Here is a 24,386-nt window from a genome sequence, read left to right as displayed (position 1 = left end):
CAGGGATAACTAAGTAAGACAAAGAGAACAGGGCTCCCTCTGAGGGGACAGAAAATTCATCTTTAGTAATTGCGTTTGCTACATTACTATACGATAGACTCCTACACACACAAACAGATGTGATATCATGGGTCATTAAATCATTGTTTGTTGGATTGTTGGCAGCTCTCTGATGAAGGGACATTAGTGAGAGTGGCACCAGGTTGTTGATGAGGGGACCGTAATCAGTGTGACACCAGGGAGGAGGAACGGCAGGTGGTCTGTCATGTTGAGCAACCTTGACAGAACCAGGCCACTTCCTGTCTACTGAATGAATGAGAAAAGTGAATGATAAAGACAGAAATGACTGAAAAATTTGTGAAAAAGGGGGAAAAAAAACAAACATATCTACTATATTACCTTCTTTTAAACCCAGAAGGTTCTCTCTGTGGGATTAGCACTATCCAATTAACTCTAGCAGAGTGAAAATTGAGCAATAAATAGGCTTCCTTTTGAAGCATTAATACACTGAACATGACTAATACTAAAAATTCATGGTCCTTATTTTTTAAAGGATATTACTTCTTGCGATATGTTAAACTTTAGACAAATACTTTACTTACTTTATTTTTTCCTGCTGTATGTCTGAGAAAAATCAAAGACCCACATCTGTATCACTTTAAATGAGAGGTGAATGAACAATATAGTTCAAAATATACATAAAATCAGACCTGAAGTCCACCAAATATTTAGGAAAAAGTTTTTTCACTGTAGTTGTAGCTAGTTTTAGGTTGATCTAACAATCCAGAAAGAATACAAGATATTTACAGCCAGGCATTACCTACTGAGGAAAAATGCATCTCTTTCAGCTCTTTCTGGCTTCAATGTAGCTTCACAAAAGGCAAAAATGTGTCATTTGATAGCCGATGTCTCACGGAAGCAGACATCTTAAAGGGTTGTGATGTTTTTACAAGCTTACAAGCATAAGTCTCTTTAATCTCCAATTGACTAGACACAAATGGTTGTTTCTCACATTAAAAACACATTTGCTCCAAACAAACATCTCCTTTGTTATTGTAGCTTGATATTTTATCCAAGACTATCATACAAACTGCTACTGAATAGAACAGTGTTATTTTTATCTTGGTTCTGACATTTCTGACCAAAGTTGGCAACTTTATCACGCTGACAGACCGTCTTGATTTCATTTGCGCATTGAAGCTCACATCACAGATTGTGGAATCACTTATTCAATAAATCTATGAATGATATCACAGTGGTAAGACTCATTCATTGGACTTACCGGTATAAATCAAAGTACAGAAGTAAGACAGCCTAAAAGCAGCGACAACAACCTGGGGATCAAAATGACAACAGCAAAAGTCATGTTCTTGAGGTAACTATCTGAGCACACATTTCCTAGTATTTGCAACCATGTAGAAGCGAAAGTGAATAGCTAAGTTTACTGGGCATTTCAGATCTCTCATGACCTGGAGCCTCCAGCATAAAACATTTCTCATCTTTTGTAGTAAAAGTTGTCTGCAGTGAAAAATTCGAAAAAATGCAGAGAAGCTAGATGAGCTGGCACAGTGATGCCCCCTTCCTTAGTGCCCGTCTGTGGCTCTAATTCTATTAAATTGGTTTCATTTACATTAGTCTGTTAAACAACCCAGAGCAATGTGTTTAATTTCAACATACACAAATTGTTTCAGAATAGAACTTCAACAGATTCAAGTAACTGGTTTTTGGTGTTGCTCCAATTATCCTAATACAGCATCAGGGGATGTTTAACATTGTTAAAACACTGATTCAAGACGTCAGAAACCTTTCTGTAATCTGCAACACCACAAGAAAACACAAAGAGGCTTCAAAATACAGTGAAACAACCCCTGTTTTGTGTAGAAACTGATCAATATCGCAGCTCTGCAGGAACTGTGAGTGTCTTCCAGTTGATGCAGAGTCTAACAGAGGGGAGAGCGCCAACACTGATTACAATGAGAGGAGAAACAAAGGTGTTTCATCTATGTCTCACTCAGTGCGGGGTTTCGGCAGTATAAAAATCCGAACGAGAGAAAAAAGGGCTACCACAGGGACTTGAGCGGATTATAATGATGTAGCAGATGAGTGCTTAGTTAGGAGGTAATGGAAAAATATTCAGAGTACAATTACCTACTTAGGATCATTATCTTAACACACATACATGGAAATATTTCACGGAAAATACAGATAAGCAAGAATTTGTCTAAACAACATGCAATGTGAGCGTGAGCAGCATTATTATCATACAGAGGATTAACAGCGCTCTGCTGGTTTTCTCGCTTATAATTTATTAAATAAATTGCCAACAAGTCATCAGATAAAAAAAATAAAAAATTAACTTAAGAAAAGATTCTGGCAAAACTCTATTTTGCAAGAGATTTTAAATATCTCTTACAGTCCAGAAAACAAATAAATTAAGCTTTAGTGCAAACTAAGATCGATCCCTTAAAGTTATTAACAGCTGTGGCTTAGCATAATAAGTCAAAGAAGTGTTGTTCTCAATAGGGTCTGTGTGTCATTTGTGGGAATTAACTGGGAGCTACATTACCCTTTAGACATGATGTAGTCTGAGAATCCCTCTTGGTGTTTTCCAGTTAAAATGCAGCATTTCTGGGATTTCTAGATGCCATGTGGAGTTTAACAGCAGGGTTTTTTAGGATGAACCTGTATAGCTCTTTCATTAGAGATTTTGAACCCTAACATGCTATGCAAGTCACATTCCAAGACTATAGACTCATTATACCTGAATTACACTGGCAGAACTCCAGCTGACTTATAATTGCTCCCTTGTAACTTTTGTTTTAATTTGCATCAAATCTTACCATTCCTCTGGCCTTACACCAAAACAATCTCACCAAGCAGTTGGTTTGAACAAATTACAATTTTCTTTCTGGCATTGTTATTGCAGGATTTGTTGTGTAAGGAACAACTTGAAAGGTAGTGGTAGCTGCATATAAGCGATTAGTTATTCTGTACCTAATCATATGCAGTGAGCACAGTTATACATGCATCCTTTCTGACCTGTTTTGACGTGCAAAGCTCAGACACATTGAAAGATGCAGAGCTTTTCAGGCTTTCATCTTTAACCAACGGAAGCTTAGCGTGTGGCTTCATAAAGTGAAATCGGATAGTTTTCCATAGGCTACCAAAAAGGAAGGAATAAAGATGAAGGTGGCCGTCAAATCTAAACTACAAGCTACAATTTATAACCCTGCACCTCTGCTTCCACCTAATAAACGTAATGCCCAAGAAGAGAAAAATACTTGCTTCATGTTATTTGTGAGGTGAGACTGTCTACCAAAGAAGAAAAATCAGGGTTTAAAGAGGCTTTCAAGGGCTTCTGAGAACAAATTAGGTGTAATTTAGGATTTAAAATGAGTAATATAGATGCAGCAATTTATGGCTGGCAGGAATTTCTCAGTGCAGGACAGCCAAGTATTTATTTTTTAAGTTACAACAGAAAATTAACTTTTAATAGTCAAATGCACAAGAAAAGTGGTTCCAGTAATTTAAAAGGATAGAAAGTGCTGCATCAGTATTCAATTGGATTACTGTATATTGTATATGAGTTCTTTGTCTACAGCAGTGAAGGTGCTTAAGAAGCAGCAGCTAACTATGTAAGAATATGTAATCAAAATCAATTTGTTCAGGTCATACTTCCTATCTTTAAAATAGGAAGGCACAGGTAGCATGAAATCCTTCCATTTCCTCAAGTGTATTTGCTGTGAGAATGTTTAATTATAATTAAGAATGCTGATCTGGAAGACATGAACTAAACCTATACAAAACATCATGGGTTAATGGAATTAGGTCAGAGATACAGGTATGGATACAGCGTCATTATTATTCTCCTGAATAGAGATCAGTATGCTCTCTGCTCATTTTGTAATAAGATGCAACCACAATCTCAACATCAGGGGGATGATGTTGAGATAGGGGACCTTTCAGTGTCTGGTTGTTTTCCACAGTCTATTCAAATGCTTTATTTTACCTATTTCATTGCATTGTATGTATTTATTCTATTCTATTCCATTCCATTCTATTAAATTCTATACTATTCTATTTGATTCTATTCCTCTTATATCATTGGTTAGCTGCATTAAATTTTTTTACTCCATATAAAGGCAAACTGACTGGGAGGGGCAGAAATCTCCTACATATAGACAAAAGTTTTACAGATGTTAGGAAACACCCGATCCCTGCATGGTACATACTGTAGCTGTAGGATTAATAAGAATGGGTACTATGTTGTGTAGCTTTCTGTTTGCCAACATGATTCATTTAATTTTTTACTATGTAAATACAATTCAGTAACATTTAAACATCCACAGAGGTCCTGGAAACCACACAAGAGACTTGGTCTGTTGTAAAGCTGGAATGAGCAGATTTCTTAACAAAAATGATGGCATATATCCAATCAGGTCTATTTCCCTTGTAGAAAGAAGGTCCTGACTTCAAGCCTAGGGAGTTTGCATGTTCTCTCTATGCATGCCTGGGTTCTCTCCAGGTACTCCAACTCCATCAAAGTCTGAAAACATGCATGTTATCTCAACTGGCCTTTTAAACTGTAATTATAAGTTTTTGCGTATTTTTTGTTGTTTAAATTGTGCAGCTTTCAATGGTTTGGTGACTTGTCCAGGTAACAACTTGCCTGTTGCCCAGTGGTTGGTGGAGATAATGACCCCCTGCAAACCATCAAGGCTAATAAGGTAAAAAAAAAAAAAAATTGCTAGATGGCTGCATAACACAAATTGGCCATGGTAATGTAATCTCTATAACTAGATGGACATGTAAAGTGGATAATATGTTTGCAGGACAACATTTTTACTTGTATCACCTTGTGTTTTGTACTGTGCCATACTATGTTTAAACATAAGAAAAAGAAGTAAATTTAGGGCAGTGGGTGCACCTTTCTCTACTATTAATTAAAGGATATCACTGTCTCCTCATTTTACCCTTTTCTGTCTGCAATAGGAGATTTTGCTGTAAAATCCAAAAGCACAGCATTTTCCAGAAGGGTTATGCAGAGAGTGAATATATTTATATATTATTTACTAACCCATTTATGGCCTTGTTCTGCTAATGGCCCTAGTCTATAACTTCCTAAACTGAGTGAGATTCATCAAGCAGAGAGGAGCTGGTCAAGTTTGAATGCTATGGTAGCTGTTAAATCACACTTTATTTGTGACGGGATTAAAGGAGTAGTTCTTGCAAGTAATGACTGAGAAACATAAAAAACACCATAACCATTTATCTCCCTTAAGGGAGAAAGTTAACACCTTCATTGGAAATTGTTTACACATCGTTTTTCTTTCTTTTTTTTTTTTAGATGCTTTGTTTGCACGTTTGGAAGACCTTTGAAATCCATTAATTCAGAAAAAGCCTAAAAGGAATATTTTATAGCATGGTATTAATCTGTCAAGACAAAGTTTTCTAGTCTATTTGTACTGAATGTTTCACAGGATCAGCACTGAGTGATTTTCAATCGTAATGTAGTTATAAAATTACCAGCTAAAAACCTAAGCAATGTGTTCAGTAACCAGTGATTTGAATTTGTTTTTATTTATGTTTTTCTGCTGTTTTCTTTTGTCTGTATAATTTTTTTTTTAGATATTTTTAACATAAAAAGGTGAAGACAGATGTAGAACAATAAGACAATGGATCACTAAAGTCAGTGTGATTTTTACTCAGTGAAATAATTCATGTATTGACTCTATGGTGATAGACACTCTTAAAAAAACCCAGCTGGAGTGCCATAAATGGTTTCCTATAGCACCAAATAACAAAGGTGGCCTTTGCTCTCTCCGACTGTTTAAAAGCTGCACACAATATATGAAACGATGACTTTTAATAAGACCCATATCACAGTGACAGGGGGGTGCTCTCTTCATTCAACCTTTGATGTGAGCGTCACAAAGGTTATGCAGTCTCTCCAACCAGCTGAGAAATGACTTGAAAATGAAATGACTTCCCTCCACAGAAGACTTGGAGAAACTCATTAACACACATACTGCTTCTCAATTAGGTCACTGTAACCGCAGTCCTTCAGCCTCGTTCAAAGGTCGCCTTTACCCCAGAAGCTAATCTGTATGTGTTCACAATGGCTTTGAAAGTTCTTCTAAAGTTCATTCTAAGATCTTACTGTTTTCAATATGCACAGCGTGATTTATCTCTGGGTTACATTTCTACAACTTTTTACGTGCTCTGAAACAAGGGATCACAAGGCTCCTCTAGTCTCTTCCATAACTTTCAACTTAGTGTCTCCAGAATAAAAGGTAAATGAGCTGCCTTTCTTGGTTCTTGAAGATTGTTAATCTCTTTCAAGAATCCTTAATGTTTTATTAACCTTGCATGAATTTTACTTGCCTTCCTTTTAAGGCACTTATTATTACCATGATTCAGTACCTACACAACAAGATACAAAAGAGCTAATCTATCACAACTAAGTGTTATAATTTAGATACAGTACCTGTTTTTCAATCAATTGGGCTTGGAACAATCCCCGTGTTTTAGGCACCATCTTGGTTTTAAACAACTAAAACAAATGAACGTGTTGCATGCTTTGTTTTTATAAATACTCAAAGCTTTAAGTAGGAAAAATAATCGATAATCAAAACACTTCATATTATAATAATAGTAATCAATAATATTAAATTAATCAATAATCAATGTCAGATCTAAGGCTACATATACTGATAATTTGTTAAGTGGAACATTGTGTTTATTTTATTGGCTTCTGTCTATGTTTAAATGAATTGAAGTTATTTGGAACTAAAAATGTAATTTACTTTTATATTTAACCTGTAATCAATCACTGTTTTTGTGTGGTACATGGTTGTTTGGCTCAAATATTCTCTGGAATTGATTTATCTATTATTATTTTTTATATTTAATTAATTTATTGATTAATTCATTAATATTGAGTGGACATGCAAATAGAGAATTGGACACTCCGTCAGAGTACAGTGATCTGTCTTTCTGTCTGTCTGTCTGTCTGTCTGTCTGTCTGTCGTAATCTCTCTTGTGAAAGTTATAATGTTCCTTTTTGAGCAAGGCAATTATTGTCATGATTAGTTCAGTTGCAAATAAAACCTTGTTTACTTTCATCTTTCCGGAATTTCACAGTTATTTCTTCAATTTGCAAACCATTTTCTGTACATATTCAACATTGAGAAAACTATAATTGCAAACGCTGGTACCAAAACAAAAAGAAATAGCATTACACCCCCCCCCCCCCCCCCCCCCCCAAAAAAAAAAAAAAAAAAAAAAAAACAACAACAACAACAACAAAACACAAGCAATCAACTTCTATATAGCTCAACAAATCAAACTTGCAGATTACAAATATTACATAAACAATTATAAAAACATGCTCAGCTGCTGTTATGGCAGTATTCTTTACAAGCTTTTTTTTTGTTAGCCATCCAAGTAATTTTTTATCTATTCCAATAGCAGCCCACCCCTCCTCAGCCAAGTACATGTGTTTAGATGGCACAATACTTACTATCTCCATGGCAGCGGAGTGGTCCAACAGTGAGTTTGGCCTCAGAGCCCGGTCTGTTTGTGTCACCAACAGCAACCTGGCTAACTGGCAGGTGCTCTTTATATGTCAAGAGACCAGAATCATTCCTCCTGGTAAAAAGAAAAGAAGAAAAAGAAAGATTCCCCACATTACAAGCTGACGATTTGTCTTTTTAGCTTTCTTTTTAAATCTACATCTTTCCTGCTTGCTGTTCTAAAACTCTTTATTGTTGAGCTCTGCTAAATGTTGCCAAAAAAACTCACTAAATATTGTAAAATAACACATGATTCCTGTCCGGCACTACTCATTACAAGTCATATTTCTGCTTCTCTAATTTTTCTCATCAGGTTTTAAAATGTGATATTAAATAGTGACTCAGAAAATATATATGCACGTATATATATATTTGTCCTTGAGAAAACATAGCATCTGTTAAGGCATACTGCAGAAATGCACGGCACCATTTCAGGCATGCAGTCATTGCAATGCAAGTGTAGGCTTACTAGCAACAAGGAGGTGCAAAACATGTGGAAGTATGTTCATCATCTCTGGTGCACCATAAAAGTTTAAAGAAAAATAAAACAAATAAATTATCTTTTAATGTTATTTATTTTTATTAAGCTAGGAGAAATCAATCTTGAAAAAGTTATTTTTCACAAATTACTCAATTTCAAAAGGTAAAGAGATTCAAAAGGTTAGAGAAAGTTCAGACAGATGCTAATCTTTGTGTCAGATTAGTGTTAGTGAAACTGAATCTTCTTTTTTAATCAAAGTGAGAATGTTTTTCGTTTTTCTCAAATACATGATTGTGACAGATGTGATAATATTTTAAGTCACTACGTTGCTACCACAAAGAAAAGAATGAAAAAACATCTAAAACTCCATATAGGAAAATTGAATCATAGGTTGGCATCTTGGGGTCAGACTGTCTTTATAATAACAACAGTTTTCATGAAGGTTAAACCCTGTTTTGGACAAGACTCCAAGAGAAAAACCTTTTTCCTACCACCACAGATATTGAGATCTCTTCTAATAAACTGGTGACCAGACCAGATGAGGTGGTCATTAGGAAGTGTTTACCCCATGCCATTTAGCATCCTTTTAAAAGTTGATTTGTAAACCAAAAGTCAAGGAAAATTAAACTTCTTTCAACGTTTCTTTAAAATGAAATCCTGGCTTCATGCTGTGTGCATCTTGTAGTGATTCCTCTGGGATTCAAAGTCACGGTAGAAGAAACATGCAAGCCTACTGATCCTGTCTGACTTGCGTTTGTCCTTGACAACAAAAAACAGTTATTGTGAGCAGCAGAGATAGTTTCTTACCCAATCTCTCCATTTACTATCATCTCCATTTCCCACGCCTGATTGCTGTTTTAAAAACAACTGAACAAAGTGAATCATTTAGAGTTGCCTCTTCATAGTTTCTAGAGTTATGTATGTTATATCATCATTTCTTTCCCTACTTAAGTGGCAATTTTTCTTTCTAAACTTGAATGTGCTATAATAATTACCATCTGATCTGCATATCACTATGGTGTTATTAGTTAGGTTAATACATACATATTCACATAAGCATGGTCATATTTTGTTAATTTGAATTGATTTGTTTTAATCAGTGCAGTCATTAAAACAATTTGTAATTTGTAAGCGAACCTGTTCATGTGTAGGTATTACTAATTCTGATGAATATGTAAGATGCAGATTACAACAATAATAGTTATAAAAGGAAGTAAGTCACTGCTTCTACTGGGTAAATGAAAAATAATGAACTATTTAGCTAAACAGAATATGTGTGCAACTTAATCACAACCAAATAAACTGATAAATCTATATAGAGTCATACAGTACTTGGATATGTGTGGATATATACAGCTAAGCTGTAAATTATTAATACTACTAGCCTACTGTATTTAGTTTTTAAATAATATTAATTCATTTATTTATTTTCCAGAATGAAAGAACTGCTAATATTTTGGAGTACCCCAGACAGTCTCGACTTGAACCAAAAAGCTGTAGGCTGACGTCATCACTCCAACTTTATTACATTATAAATAAAGATATATTTAGCTTGTTCTTTAAAATTGACAAAATTTTCTTAATATTTTAGGAAACACTTATCTAATTTCCTTTTGAACAAGCTTCTTGGTTAAATGAAAATTGAAAAGGTTTTGAATCAACATTTTCCAGCTGCAATAAGCCTGCTCGTACCATAGATAATTTGGGATGAACAGTGTAACAACCTGTGATGTTTCCTATCAGAATATTTGTATCCAGTTACAATTGAAGTTAAAATTTGCCTTTTACTCCTTTGTTTTGGATTTCATTTTCTGCCAAAGAGTTATTTTCAGTGTTTTAGGAGGCAGCTAATTTGCCTCCTCTATGCAATAAGAGAAATCAATCCAAGTCAAAAAAGCTCAGCCTCTTTAACTCATCCAGGCCAGTAAGTGGCGCACACCCCCACTCAGGTTCTGCACTGTTCGCCAGCCAGTTGCTAATGCTAATACTAACCTTTGTTTATTGCCATAAAATATGAAAATCTTATCCAGTATTTGACTGTAGATATCATACCTCTAAGTCAGTGGTCTTTAATTTTTTCCAGGCCAAGGACCCCCAAACTGATGGCGAGATGGAGTGGGGACCCCCTAATTATATACATTGTATGAAATTGTGTTATATCAAACAGGTCCTATAGTCACTCTATTACAGGTGGAGTAATGTAATGAAAGTAATTTCTCCCTGGGATTATTAAACTATTTCTGATTCTGATTCCTGGTTGATGGGACAGGTGTTGTGAATGAAACGGTGCCCAGCTTGAAAGAGTTCCTGTGTATCGCTGAATGTGTGCATTGATGACTGAAAGGCATCTTCTGCCTCCATTTATCTGTTTACTACAGTGTCTTGAATTCATGTTAATGTGTATTTAAAGACATTTCAATTAGTGGAAGAAATTACAGGAGGGAATATAAAAAAAAAAAGTCCAATCAACCAAAATTTTCGTGACCCCCATTCAGTACCTCCGCGAACCCCCTTAGGGTTAAGGACCCCCTGTTGAAGATCTCCGCTCTAATTAATCTAAAATTCCTTTTTTTAGTCAGACATGAAACACTTGAAGAGCAGTTGTGTAATTATTCAGAGTTTTCTATTTGACAAAACAGATAAAATACAACAGGCTCTAGGCAGACTCTGTCATCTCAAAGCAGCATTTTTTTTTTTAGCAACACCTGAAGCTCAATCGGAAAAAGACGCAGTATTATGAAACTAAAACACTGTACAAGTTCAATCTGTTCATCTGAAAAGTGTGAAAATTTGTGGGTGGTTTCAACTAGATGACAAATGCTCTTCTGTCCCAGAAGAACAATTAAACGTGTTACATAACTGTCCCTGGGATGACGGCTTGTTATTATGTGAAGTATGATTTTTTTTATCAGGCAGAGTAAGTCAGGTTAATTACTTGTTAAATAATCTTAGAAGAGGCAGGTAAGTGTCTGATTTCTCAAAACAGTGCATTTAAAAAACAATGATTTTTGATATTGTTTAAGTGAAGTGAAATAGTTGTTCATTGTGCAGCTCACTGATAAACTGTAATGTGCTCTGAACAGGTGTCTAGATTGGGGAGCAGAAAAAACACAAACCCTGCTTTAAGAGTCTGGCTCTATTGGAAAACATGTCTACGGCTAATGACTTGTGCTACAGATTGTGTTCTTTCCCTAACCTTCTTAAAATATTTCTCTTAAAAGAGGAATCATGGATCAATCGTTACCTTTTATAATTGCTGTAGAGTTTTGATAAGACTTTTGCAAAAATGCTATTTTCTAATAATAACAAACCTAAATTATGTACTCTCTCTCACAATTACAGATGTAGGACTACAGGAATTAAGGTGCACACATAAAAAAATTAATGCTAAAAAAAATTATCTTACTTACAATAAACCCACTTGTTCAATTTTTTAATTTTAAAAATCCTGCAGAAAACTTTCAATGTGATAAACATCTTTTTTGTGCGGACCTTCTCGCTGTTTCTTTTTTATGTATTAGCTAACATACAGTTATGCTTAGAAACAACAAAATAAATTATGTCATCGTAGATTTAAGGCTTCATATAGAAAATAATTTACACTCAGCTAATTTATCATGCTCACCTGCTCAAGTGCTTGGAGAAACAAAAGTGAACAAGCCAGTTGCATGGCAACAGCTTGATGTATTTATCTACTTAAGGATAAAGAAAATGTTAGGCTGGTTTGAGATGATAGAGAGGTAACAGTCGTTTAATTACCGCATTGTTAGAAAATAAAGTATTCAGAAGCCATCTCTAAATGACAAAAAAAAAGAAATAAAATAAACTTTGTAGCAGATGAGCTATGGCAGCAGAAGAACATACAAGGCCAGGAATTTGATACAATAGATTAAAGAGCTTTGTCACAACCCGATCCGTCCGGGATGCACAATCGGTACCATCAGCTCATTTGCGCGTGCTTAACCGGATATATATCCGGGTCACCCTCGACTTTAATTTTGTAAAAAAATACCAAAATTACATTTTCTCCCCTGCTTAAATATAGTACGAATACTAAACTATAACGTGTTAAAGGTTAATAATGTATTTCTGGATAAATTTAAATGCATGAAAATTGTTTCTGTTTTATCATTTGTCTGTGCTGGATATGGAATCCTTCACTACTTCCAGGAGCAAACTTTTCAGCTGTGGATTTAAACATAAATCTAGTTTTTATGAGTTTTATATTTTATTTTATTTTTAAGTGTATGGTATATAGTGCGTAATCTAAAGAAAGAAACAACCAAAATGTAGATAAACATGGTTTAATCATATTTTTCCGGACCGCCGATGATAATGTAGTTTAACAGAGAAAATGTAAAAAACATTAAATTATATCAGAAAAGTCATAAAAAAAAGTTTTAAAGATGTGTATTAGCATTCTTTAGTGATTTAAGGATAGAAATAAGTGCTTTTAGTACCATAATTACACTATTTATGGTGACCTGGATAAGTATCTGCGTGCACATGCACAAATGAGCTGATGATATGGCTTGTGTTTCCGGATCAGGTAGTGACAAACTTCACTGAAATCGAAAGAAAGCAGATTGGAAATAACGATGAAAAAATGCTGCTCATTCCAATGAGTCTTAATTTATCTTTTAAGATTTAAAGGCTATGGTTGTGGTTAAATTCTTTTTGGGATTCTTCCTGGTACATTTGGGCCATCTGAGCATCTGAATGCTACATACTTGAGTGTTGCTGTTGATGACGATGTACATCTTTTTATAAACCTATTGACCATCATCTGGGAGCTTCTTTCAGAGACATACTGTTTTTTTGTAGCTATGAGCTCATTCTACTCAAATGCCTTTTTGGATTCCAAATGAAGTTCTGAATGGCACATCTGAATGCAAAATAAGATCTGACCCTCTGACCCCCTGGGCTTCCTTAGAGTATATAAAATTTACCTGAACCCTTTAGACATTGCCATTAGCAGTTGGAGATGAGACAAAAAGTAAGTTGATCACTTCTATCTTAATTGTAAAGAGACTAAACAGATATTCTTTCCTTGTGTTTCTATAAAATTCTATTGAACTTAATAAGAAGCAACCAAATCCAAAGGGACACTATGCACCTCTTGCTTGTTCTCCCTTATTTGACCTGTTGCCCTCTAGTAGGTGCATCAGATCCATTTAAACAACAGCAACAACAATGAAAAACCCACAAGAGTAAAGATTCATCCTTTTCCTACGGCCATAACAAGGCTGAACTCCAAACTACATCGATTCAACAATTCCCAGTGCGTATCTTCTATGTTGGACTTTTAAACCTTATAGAAATTAAGTAAAGCACAGCAACAGTTAAGTGAACCAGGATGCTTTAAACGATGAAATACAATCTACCTCTGTTATAGCACATACCGTATATATTTAATCTGCATTCATTTTTATATTAGGTATCTTGCACTTCTTATGCTGTGGTTAGTGTGTTAACTATGCTACTTTGAGCTGTATGTTCTGCTTGACACATTTCTGATAATTTGAGAAGAAACATTGCAGCTTGATAAAATAAACCAAAAGAAAACCCAAAACCCACCAAAGTTCAAAAGGTGGATGCTCGATAGATTTATAATGGTTCTAGATAAACAGCTTGCACAGACACGTGCACAAACTCTGGAGCTGAGGGGCAAAAAGAGAAAGATAAAAAGCATGAGGTCTGTTCTGCTTCACAGTCACATAGATTTCTGATCTGTCAACAGATTTTTGATGCCACCATTTTTCTAGAAATGCTCCTGCATTGAGAATAAAATGCATTATTTTGTGTTCATTTAATTTTTAATACCTAATCTGTTTTTTTAGCTATGCGGCTTAAATCTTTCTTTGGATTTCTTGGTTGCACAGTTGATCTATTAATTTTGGTTCATGTAAATGTGCAACTTCTGTAACGAAAGGCAGATATGACAGATAGGATCATCATATTTACACATTTTTCGAGCTATTTCAGGGTTGAGGGAACCCTCCACCGAGTGTGAGATGGCTTTCAACAGTCTTAACTTAGTTATTTTATTTTTATTCTTTTTCTTTATTATTAAAAAATTCAGGGATAAAAGCAACTGAAACAAGTGTGTTAAAATACAGGAACACAGGTGTTGCAAAAGAACATGCTTTGACTAATTGGTATTATGACCTAAATGTCCTTACATTACAGTTGCAAGATTTTCAGTAAAAAAAACAAAAAAAAAAACACGTGTATATAACCAACTTGTCCAATAGTAAATGGAACTACCCTGACTTGTATTGATAAAGATGGTACAGAAAACGGATGAATAGATTTTAACCTGACATCTTAGCTGAGTATCTGTATTACTATTACACATTTTTGAATTTATAGAAATAAATTACAGTATCAAACTGAAGTGGTTCACATGCCAGATTCATGCACCTAAATAAATTTCACTGTGACACATCATCAAGAGGATGACGTCGACCAATGTACATACTCTGAGAAATAATTCAAACATGTTCATTTTAATAATCAAGATTGAAAATATATATATAAAATCAAATACAACTTGATGTTTTTTTTTCTGGATGTATCTTTTGAAAATGTTTTCACTTTTGTTTTGTTTTACCACAGCATTCAAAATCAGTTCACATCTAGAGAAGCTTACATTGGAAAACCAAAGGTTTTCCAATGGTTTTCCAATATATATATTTACATGTTTCTTAAAGAGTGTTTTCAAAGATCTGTAATCAATGTTTTGGATGTTGTTAAATTAAGTGGTATTCATGATATTATTTTTTGTTATTTTTCTTTATAAATAAAAGTTTATAAACCCAAGGGGTGCTTTAAAAAAAAAAAAATAAAAAAAAACTTTCATTGATGTCTAACAATTTATCAGATGTTGATGTCCAGTCAGAGGATAAGGCTTGGAATGGTCATATGAAGCTTCCAGTATATAATCTAACTCTTAATCTGAAACTGCGACACCCAGTTCGCCCTTTTGAAAGGGGTGCAGGTAAAAATTCCTAAAGGCCTGTATCCCTGTTCATGTCCACAAAACATTGAGTTTTTAATACTGCCCAATTCAAATATCTATTTTTGCTACTAAAAAGATTTTAAGCACAAAACTCTTGAAGCAAGTAAAAACAACCCAGAATGAAGTCCATTTGATTCCTGTCAAGGATATAAAGTCATAATCACTTACCACTGCTTGGCGTCTGCATCACAGTTGCAGTCGTATTTGGGGTCGGTGCAGTTTTTGTCAATGCCACAGGCACACTTTTGGATACCAGGTCCTGATCCGCCCCAGTAAAAATGTTTCTCACTGCCTCTGCCAACCCACCATGTGTAGGGAGTCCCGTCTGTCAATGAAACACAAAAAAATGCAAAGGGCAACCTATCAGTCTTTTCATAATCTGTGTCCCCACCGTATTACTCATTTTGCACAACAGAGAACTACTGTATGACAGACAAAAATGCAGACAAGGAAAGGATAAAATTGTTTGTTGATCCCTTCAAAATCAATCTGATGACACATAAATAACAGTCAAACTTCATACTTTTATATGAATATGTTGACTACTGATAGCTGTCTGTGATTGTAATTGATTTGCTCAACACGTTTAGACACATAAATGCCTCTGAGATTGACAGGAACACCTAGTCACAATGCTCTCCTGGGAATTTGAAATACAAACAATGGTTCAGTGATGCATTTCCATCTCTTTTTGCACCAGGCATGTGCGTATAAAAATGTCAGAGTTGATATAAGCTCTTTTGAGGACATCAGTTTATGTTGGTGTGTTTCCGAGTGCTTGTGTGCATGTTTCCATTGTTAGCTAAAAGGTGAAGAACTGCTGACCTTCAATAAGAAATGTAATATTGTTTTCTCTGGCTTAGATAATATATTCTGACATGTGACGGTAACTATGCTGAGAGATAAGTGTAAATATATATGTGGCAGGCAATATATCATGACAAAATAAAATAAAAAAAACAATATTAGGTTTAAAACAATATTGCGTTTCTAACTTTATTCCTCTAAAATAAACTGGATAGTCGATATCAGTTTGTAAAATGCCATCAAAGCCGAAGATATTGCTTTAGCAATCTATTTTTATAGAAAGGGATTGAAGCAGACTGTTGATGAAGCAAAATTGCATTGAGAGGCTTGATATATTGTATTATCACAGAGTGTGGGGCTAAACTCCAGGAGGAAGGAAAAACGTGTCTATGTGTCTTTTAACTGTAGCCTGTGTGGATAAGTGTGTGCGTGCTCAGCCTCGGTGACCCACGGTTTTATTACTCTTGTGAAGAGAATTAGCTTCATCTCTCTTCAGGCCAGTGTTCAGACAAGCCATCATCAGTAGGATTAACAGTGCTGCCTCAAGAGACTTCACAGTGCTCTCACTTTATGTGTTAATGTTACTGTGTTCTTGCTGTTGTACTTCCATGCAAGTGAAAATGAGTATGTTCAATACAGTTCTGGCCTCACACTTAGACCTGCAATTCAGCAGCACAGTCATCCTAGCTGAGTCCAGAATACCTGGAAGAAGCACTCATCTTGTTAACTCATTGACCCAGAAGGGGATCTGTAGCCACTTTGAACATGTTCAAAGTGAAAGACAAGTGAAAACAAGTATGCTCTTCTTGCTTGAGTAGTCTTTGGAAGATGATTTGAGAATACAACACATGATCTATGTATCACCACTTTCAAATGTACAACTTTCATTCAATAAATAGAACAGACAAAAAAAAAACTGGGCTGCACAGTGTGGCAGTGGGTAGCAGCAAGAAGGTTCTCGACTTTGCATGGAGTTTGTATGTTCTCCCTGTGCTTGCGAGGGTTCTCTCTGGGTACTCCTTCCACAGTCCAAAAACATGACTGTTGGGCTAATTGGCTTCTCTAAATTCTCCTTAGATGTGAGTGTGTGCGTGAATGTTTGTCTGTTTCTGTGTTGCCCTGCGATAGACTGGCGACCTGTCGGAGGTGTACCCCGCCTCTCGCCCATTGACAGCTGGCGATAGGCACCAGCACCCCTCGTGACCCCAGTATGGATAAGTGTTACGGAAAAAATGGATGGAGAAAAAAAAAACTGTACATATTATAGACTCCCGCAGTAAGTTTCAGGAAGCTAATCTCTGACAGTCAGATGTAATGTGATTTAGCCATGGGTTTGTCAAAGTTTCCAGAAAACCTGGAGATATGATCTGATAAGATCTGGACGGGGCCGTCTTTTACAGGTGCTTTTTGTATTTCTTCTTCTGTCTCCTTGAACCCCAGTCGGCCTCGGCAGATGGCCACTCACACTGAGCCTGGTTCTGCTGGAGGTTTCTTCCTGTTAAAAGGGAGGTTTTCCTCTCTTCTGTCGCTACAAGCATGCTTAGTGTGAGGGATTCTAGTCAATGAGTCTATGCAATCAACTGGTTTTCCTTAGATAGAAAACATTGATTCAATTTGACTGTATGATCTGGTGAACTGTAAAGTGCCTTGAGCTGACATGTGTTGTAAATTGGCGCTATAGAAATAAACTAAATTGAATTGAATACAGTATTTTCAAAATTTTACAGGAATCTAGATTGCTGATGTTTATTTCAGGTATGTTATTGTTGGACCTCTATTTTTGTTGTTTACCTAAATGTATCAAAGGCCTGATCAATGCAAATTTCTTACCTTAAATTGATTTCAGATATCATCTCCGGATGGTAAATGCAGGAAAAAGTCTGAGAAAAACAATGTAATGTTTTTCAGGGCTGCAACTAAAACTCATTTTACTTATCAACTGATCTCTCAATTGTCACTTCTATGAATGAATTAAAATTCAGATAGTAAAAAAGGTTCCTTGAAGATGTTTAAAGACGTCTTTAGACCAGGTGAAAAATAAAAAATTTTTACTTGAAGAGGTCTGGGTAGAGCATAATGACAAACAAAAAGGTTTGTTTTTTATCTTAAATGCAAAATTCTGATATATATATATATATATATATATATATATATATATATATATATATATATATTTTATGATTATAATTACTGCTCTAAAACAGTGGCTAAAGGCATGTTTTTGCTGCTATTCTCCAGTTAATGATTAAGCAATTACTAAATGACTTGCAGATCATTTTGATAATCAATCACGATTAATCCAATTAATTATTTCAGTCCTACATGCTTATATTCATGTTTCTACAAAAAGTGTAAATGACACCAAACAGGCATAGTAATTATCAATAGCTGTTGTTTGTACATATTTCTCTACAACAGTAATTAGTTTAGTAATTAGTTTAAAGTGAAAGTAGCACATTTAGGGCATCAGTTGTCCCACCCGCCAATGGTACCCTATAGTGTCTGAAAATGGCTCTGATTGGCATTATGAACTGAATTTGACTTCCCCTTATTATAGCTATGAATGAATTGGAATGTACGCCATCTAATTTGAAGCTGTCCATAGGATTGGATTAATTCAATATATTTCTGCACTTAAATTGGATTTGCTTGACTTGAGATTACATTTCTCATATAAACAAGCTAAACTGAAATGATTGATGTGCCACAGGATGTTAGTACTGCTTGCCAGGAAGATGGTTTGTACCACTTTGACAACCAATGATTCAGAGTAATTTTCTATGATCTAGCCAGCTGCAAAAACATTTGGTTATGCATCTAAACAAAAAAAAAAGAAAAAAAAAAGGAGTTACCAGCAGTAGGCTGCTTATTTTGGTTTAATGAGGAATGGTTATTTTTTGAGGTGTCAAATGGCCTTAATGGAGGCTGAAGCCAAATAAATTGAAATGCAGGCTTCAAAAAATGAAAAATAAATAAGGGTTTTAGAACTGTGACGTTTACGTATCTCCATAAAATTATTAACTACCAAAATAAATATACTGACGGAGATGCTTCTAATGCATTCTAAATATAAAACGAGATTTATTAAGCCAGTCCTTTGTGGGGCTCTTGGATTCACACTCCAAAATTCTCTCTCTCTCCTCTCTGGCCCTCTAATGTGTAAAATTGAAGGCCAGAGCTGTTTTGTTCCTGAAGGTCAAGGTAATCTACTGCTTTGTGTCACACATCAGCTAAAAACTGTCCAAACAAGTCCAAGCAGAGCCATGCCAAAAGAAGAGTGCTTGGACATCGAGGTGGCGGGATGTAGATGATTCTCAGCTGCAGAGGAAGAGGTTGATTAGTGTGATTAAGGGACAAGTGCCAGGTATGACTGATTGGCACAACTGTGGAGCATTACTAATCAGTCTCCCTCTCTCATTATAGGTAGTGGTGAGGCCAAAAACTAAGAAACATCAGCTGCACGAGGGCTGCAACCATATGGTGGCCACAGTCTAGGAGCTGTTCTAACGTCCATTTTCCAAATTAATTCAGGAAAATGCCAAGCTGTATCTTTTGCCTGCAGGGCTGTAAACCCAGAGCAGGACACTAAACTGAAACCTGGATAACGGTAAAATATACTCCGCTAGAACTTTTGATATTTAAGTCTGTTTTAAATAGAATGTTTAGCAAAACTATTCACACACTTGTTCTTTTTTGTATTATTGATGAAGTGAATGAAACTGTATGTAAAGGAAAAATCTTTTAAGGGTTTATAAAGGGTGCGTGCATTTTTGTTTTGTTCTTTTTATATTGAAAGCGATATTAAAAAAACATACTGTATATGGTAGTGAACACTGAAGGTAGATTGTTGCACTGGTTTTAATTGGAAAATATTAGTGTGGATCAGGTTTAATACATATGTGAGACATAATATAAAGTTCCGACATCGTTGTGATAAAATAAAAGGGAAACATTGAGGCCACATTCGTTTTTTAAGACATTGCTTCTATGCATAAGTAATAAGTCTTATGGCTGCAGCTCTTGAAAAAAATATTTCATCTCACAAGGTTAGTGGCTTTGTTTCATGTCTCATAGAAAGAATAATTATTAAGATAAAAAATGCAAAGAAAACTCAAAGTGTGTCTTTCAATACTTTGCCTTTTACTCTCATGTCGTACCAAACCTTTTACTATAGATGTAGCAAAAGCAGTAAAACAAAGCCTTCCAGTGCAAAATAAAAAAAATAAAAATAAAAAAAAACACTTGACCATTTTTATAGCTTGGGTTACTGTGATAGGAGAGAGGATGAGTGGAGACAGGAGGAGAGGAACAGTGGGGCCTCAGGTGGAATGGGCGCCACACATTGTGCCAGTTTAAGTCTCCTGTGCAGTTTGGATTTTTTCTGCCAACACAAACAACTCATGAGTGGAGAAAGAGAGAGGAAAAGAGTGGAAGGAGAGATGAGAGCACAGCAGCACTGATGGGCAAAGATGTGAGGGAGAAGAGATGGAATCAGACTGGCACAGAGTTCAGATGGGGATTCGCAGAGAGAGGGCGCTGCCAAGATGACTCTGAGTGGCTTGTTTCAATGTGTAGCTGCGTTCTTGTGTCTATGAGACACACAAGGTACAAAATTCACAAGTAAAACATGTTTTCCAGAGTATCATTAGTACACGACAGTGTAGAACATATGTCTGTCTGTCTAGTGAATTAGGTTAACATAAAAAAAAAAAAAAAAAGCTTGGTGTGTTTGTCTGTTCTTTATAGCCTACACTCTCTTCATTTATCCTCATCTCTTTTTTTGTGTCTTCAGCACCAACTCCCCTCTCAAATAGATAATGTTTATAGGAGAGGAGAAAGCAGTCATGACAGATTGATAAGGCTTGGGGTTGTGTTCCTCCTCTGTCCTCGGGGACACCCATACAGCAGCACTTGTTGTGATGTATTTGTTACTTAAGCAATATACAAAACATGCACACATTCCCACCAACAGACACATCAAGCTATTTATCTCCTCTCTTATCCAGAAGGTTAATGCCCACATCTTCATCATGTCTGCTCAGGTTTTTTTTTTTCTCCCACAACTTAAGACAGATCGAGCCGCAGAGAGAATACACAGTGGGTAACAGATGCAGTACGACAGCGATAGGGGGTTACCAGATAGGAATAACGACAGAAGGGAAAACACACACAGTAATGCAAGAAAATGAATGATTCTTCTGTGTCGATGACGAGGGACCTTGCAGTGTCTTTCTGTCATAAACATCCATCGTTAGTGAGCAATCAGATGCAAAATGGTAGGCAGGAAACTCATATTTGAGTTTTCTCTGATAACAAACTGAAACATCAGCTTGTCACAGTCAATTTCAATCTTTTTGCCAGACGTTGCATCCACTATCCTACTTTGATGACTTTGGGCATTTACATTTCCTGTATCAAGCATTTAAGAGCCATTCACAGCTTTGAGAACAACTTGAGTTTACTAAGTGGGTAACTGTTTATCCCTTTGGGTGTAATGTTTATTTTTTGGCCATGTGAAAGTAATGTACAGGGATTGGTATAATTGCCCTGTACATGTTTTCCCTGGCATCCCACTTTGTGGCAGTAGGCACAGAAATTAAATGCATTTTGAAATTCAGTTCACAGATTTAATTAAAATGGACAGCTGTTCACTTTGGAAAATATGCTGCTGAAACAAAGGGTGGTATTTATTTTTATTGAATGGTATAATAACAAATGTATTAAAAGCCGTTACGTAAAAAATACCCAGCCAAATAAATCATAATCACTCCAATCCTGTTGTACTGATCTGGGGCCCTAAAATTAAGGCGCTAATGCTGTAAACACTGAATAACAGATAGGTGTAGCAACACACATGCAGTGCTTGTGTCTAAAATTCCTTTAATATGCAGTGCTATCATATCAATAATTAGTAATAATATCAATGACTATCCAAACAACATTAATAATAAAAGTAACTAATTATTGCTGACATTTCTTTTTCTATATTTATGTTCAGTAATGACTGTTTTTTTTTAAATAAATAAAAATTTTGAACTCTCTAAATTTAGGACTTTAAACCCACTTTTGTACATTAAAGGTAAAGTGGAGGATGTTTAAAATAAGTGGTCCTCCTAATTGTCAATCATTCGGTGATGTTTCTGAGCATGCGCACATGTGGTGAGCTACGGTTTCAGCCAGTCATTGAAACTCAGCTTTCTCAAAGCTTTCTCCTTCTCTTTGAAAATGCCCAAGGGTTGTAAGAGAAAAAGTGTCTACGAAGTGTATGAGAAAAAAAGAAAGGCCTCAGAAGAGAAACAAGACCAGTATTTTTTAGAGATTCTTATACTTGATGCTGTACACTATAAGCACAGGTTGGGCTTCCTACTGATGTCTTGGTTGCAAAGTTTCTACTCCATAGGTAAAGTTTGGTAAGCCATTTGACGAAATCCGTTTTACACCACTGCAAGTAAAACGAGGAGAAATAGGCTTGTGCATGCTCCCGCAAATGTTTAATAGGCGTTCCCTGTCGGGAGCAGGCACAGGGTTGTGCATGTGCATTTTCATTTAAAGTGGAGAGGGTGGGTTTTTTTTTTTTCAAAAATTTGCGAAAATCCTCCTCTATACCTTTAAGTTTTAAATCTCTTAGTCTTAATCTTTAGAGAAAAAGTTCAAACGAAAGTTTGTTGCAAACACAAAGTTGCATTTCATTATCTTATCTGTTGGTTGGTGCAAAATCTCTCATAATATCTGCATACAAAATCATCAGTGTAGTTATCGTCATCTAAACTTTAGTTTTCTATACTACTGATTATTATCGATATCTTGTCTCCAGCTTTTATTTTAGTCCTCCAAATCAACAAGTCAGTAAAGATACCTTATGGTTTTGCAAGGGACTTTGTGTTAAACTAGTTTTGAAAGTGAAATTTTAATTTAAGCAAAGAATATTGATCAACAACTTCATGTGATCTCCCACCCAATGAACACATTTCAGAGTTTCATAAAGAAGACTAAAGTGTATCTAATTGAGTGGCCTTTTTGATAGAAAACAACCATCAATAAGTATTAGAAAGGCTGGTCTTTTTCCAACACAAGGGTTACTTGCCTCAATTGAGGGATGGTTTCACATTAGGCCATAAATCAATTTGTCCATGTTTAAGTGACGCCATATTTTTGTTCTTTGTAGCTCTCCTTTGTCTGGGTTTCTATTTGTTGCAACGAGATCCTTATGTATCCGCTCTCCACAGGCTGGTCCCTGTTAGTCTCCTATCATCTTAATATCTCTGGTTTTATGGAGAGACTGCAGGGAGGCACATTAGCTATGCCCTAGTATCTCTCACGAGAGCGACAGATAATGCAGTGAGTGTTTGTCTGGGTGAGAAACAGAAGCATTTGTACACCTCTTTCTCCCTTCAACCCTTTATCTTGAGAACTCCATGTGTCTCTGTTTATTCTCCCCTCATCGTCTTTAAAAACAGCTCTGTGACTTTGCCTGGATCCCTTGTCACTTTTCCTTTGTCTCAGTCCTTCTCCTTTCCCCATCCACCTATCCATCAAATTAGTTTGAGAACCACCGCTCACTCCTGGCCCTGCTGTATTTTCCTATCTCTCTGCCTCCAACATATTTTTGTCCCATTATTTTGTGCATCCCACTTTCTCCTTGCTCTCTTATATCTCTCAGTCTCAGGGGCCTGCTCTTTATCTAGCTACCTAATATGTCTATCTACCTTGCCTTTGCATGGTTGGGTCTTTTGCTTTAGCAGGCTGCTCTTTTCCTCCCTCTCTCATATCTGCCTGGCACACATTTTACCTGCACCCTTCTATCGCTCGGTCTCAGTGGCCTTCTCTCCCTTTGCTCTATATCGGATCATCTATCTCATGTCTCCATGACTCTTTCCTGGTATCTAATCTCTTTATGTTCTTATTAGCTTACACTGTAATCTGCCCTTTCATGTATGTTAAATGTAAACTGCCTTCCTCTGATCCCTATCTGAAGATGTGTTTGACTTGTACCGTGTTTCCATCAATTCTGGTTGGATCTTTAAGAGGGTGGTATACATTCCAAAACATAAAATGGCTATGATCGCTGAGATTATTACAGTAATTTATAATTAGTGAGAAGCTGTGGGTTAAATTGTTATTAATTTATGAAGGGGGAAAATGGAGAATCATTTTCTCTATAAATGATATTAAACATAAGAACTTTGGAGCTCATTTTGGTGATGGGTTTAGAGTCCTCATGGTTTGTGGTGATGACGGATTTTAAAACATAAAAAAAAAAATCTGAAAACCAGCTGAAAATCAACCAGATCGAGAAAATTCTCGTGACTGAAAATTCGACCCAAAAGTGGCAAAAAAATTATACAATGTATGGCCAGCCTTAGACTTGCAGAGATTTCAATGCTGTTTTTTGAGTCTTTGGTAACCTGAATTTTTCATAAATCTGCTATCGGAGTTAAAGGTATACTATGCAACCGGTGTTGATTTTCCAGCGAGGCTCCCCCCAGAGGGCGAAAGTAAAAGT

At 35.9% G+C, this 24,386-nt stretch overlaps 1 protein-coding gene across 2 annotated transcripts in view; it reads right to left on the bottom strand.

The window, feature by feature from the left end:
* Positions 1-24,386, bottom strand: part of cntnap2 (contactin associated protein-like 2) — a 219,357-nt gene that overhangs the window by 81,925 nt on the left and 113,046 nt on the right. For both annotated transcript variants that reach the window (XM_015386616.1, XM_015386617.1), the window contains exons 12-13: positions 15,245-15,401; positions 7,523-7,650 (exon numbers count right to left, since the gene is read on the bottom strand). In XM_015386616.1, the coding sequence (XP_015242102.1) occupies positions 7,523-7,650; positions 15,245-15,401 (285 nt within the window). The remainder of the gene's footprint in view (positions 1-7,522; positions 7,651-15,244; positions 15,402-24,386) is intronic.

The sequence above is a fragment of the Cyprinodon variegatus genome, unplaced genomic scaffold, assembly GCF_000732505.1.
Source record: "Cyprinodon variegatus isolate N-32 unplaced genomic scaffold, C_variegatus-1.0 Scaffold372, whole genome shotgun sequence".
NCBI classification, from domain to species: Eukaryota; Metazoa; Chordata; class Actinopteri; order Cyprinodontiformes; family Cyprinodontidae; genus Cyprinodon; species Cyprinodon variegatus.
Note: the sequence above shows the minus strand (reverse complement) of the source record. Positions and strands in the feature narration are given on the sequence as shown.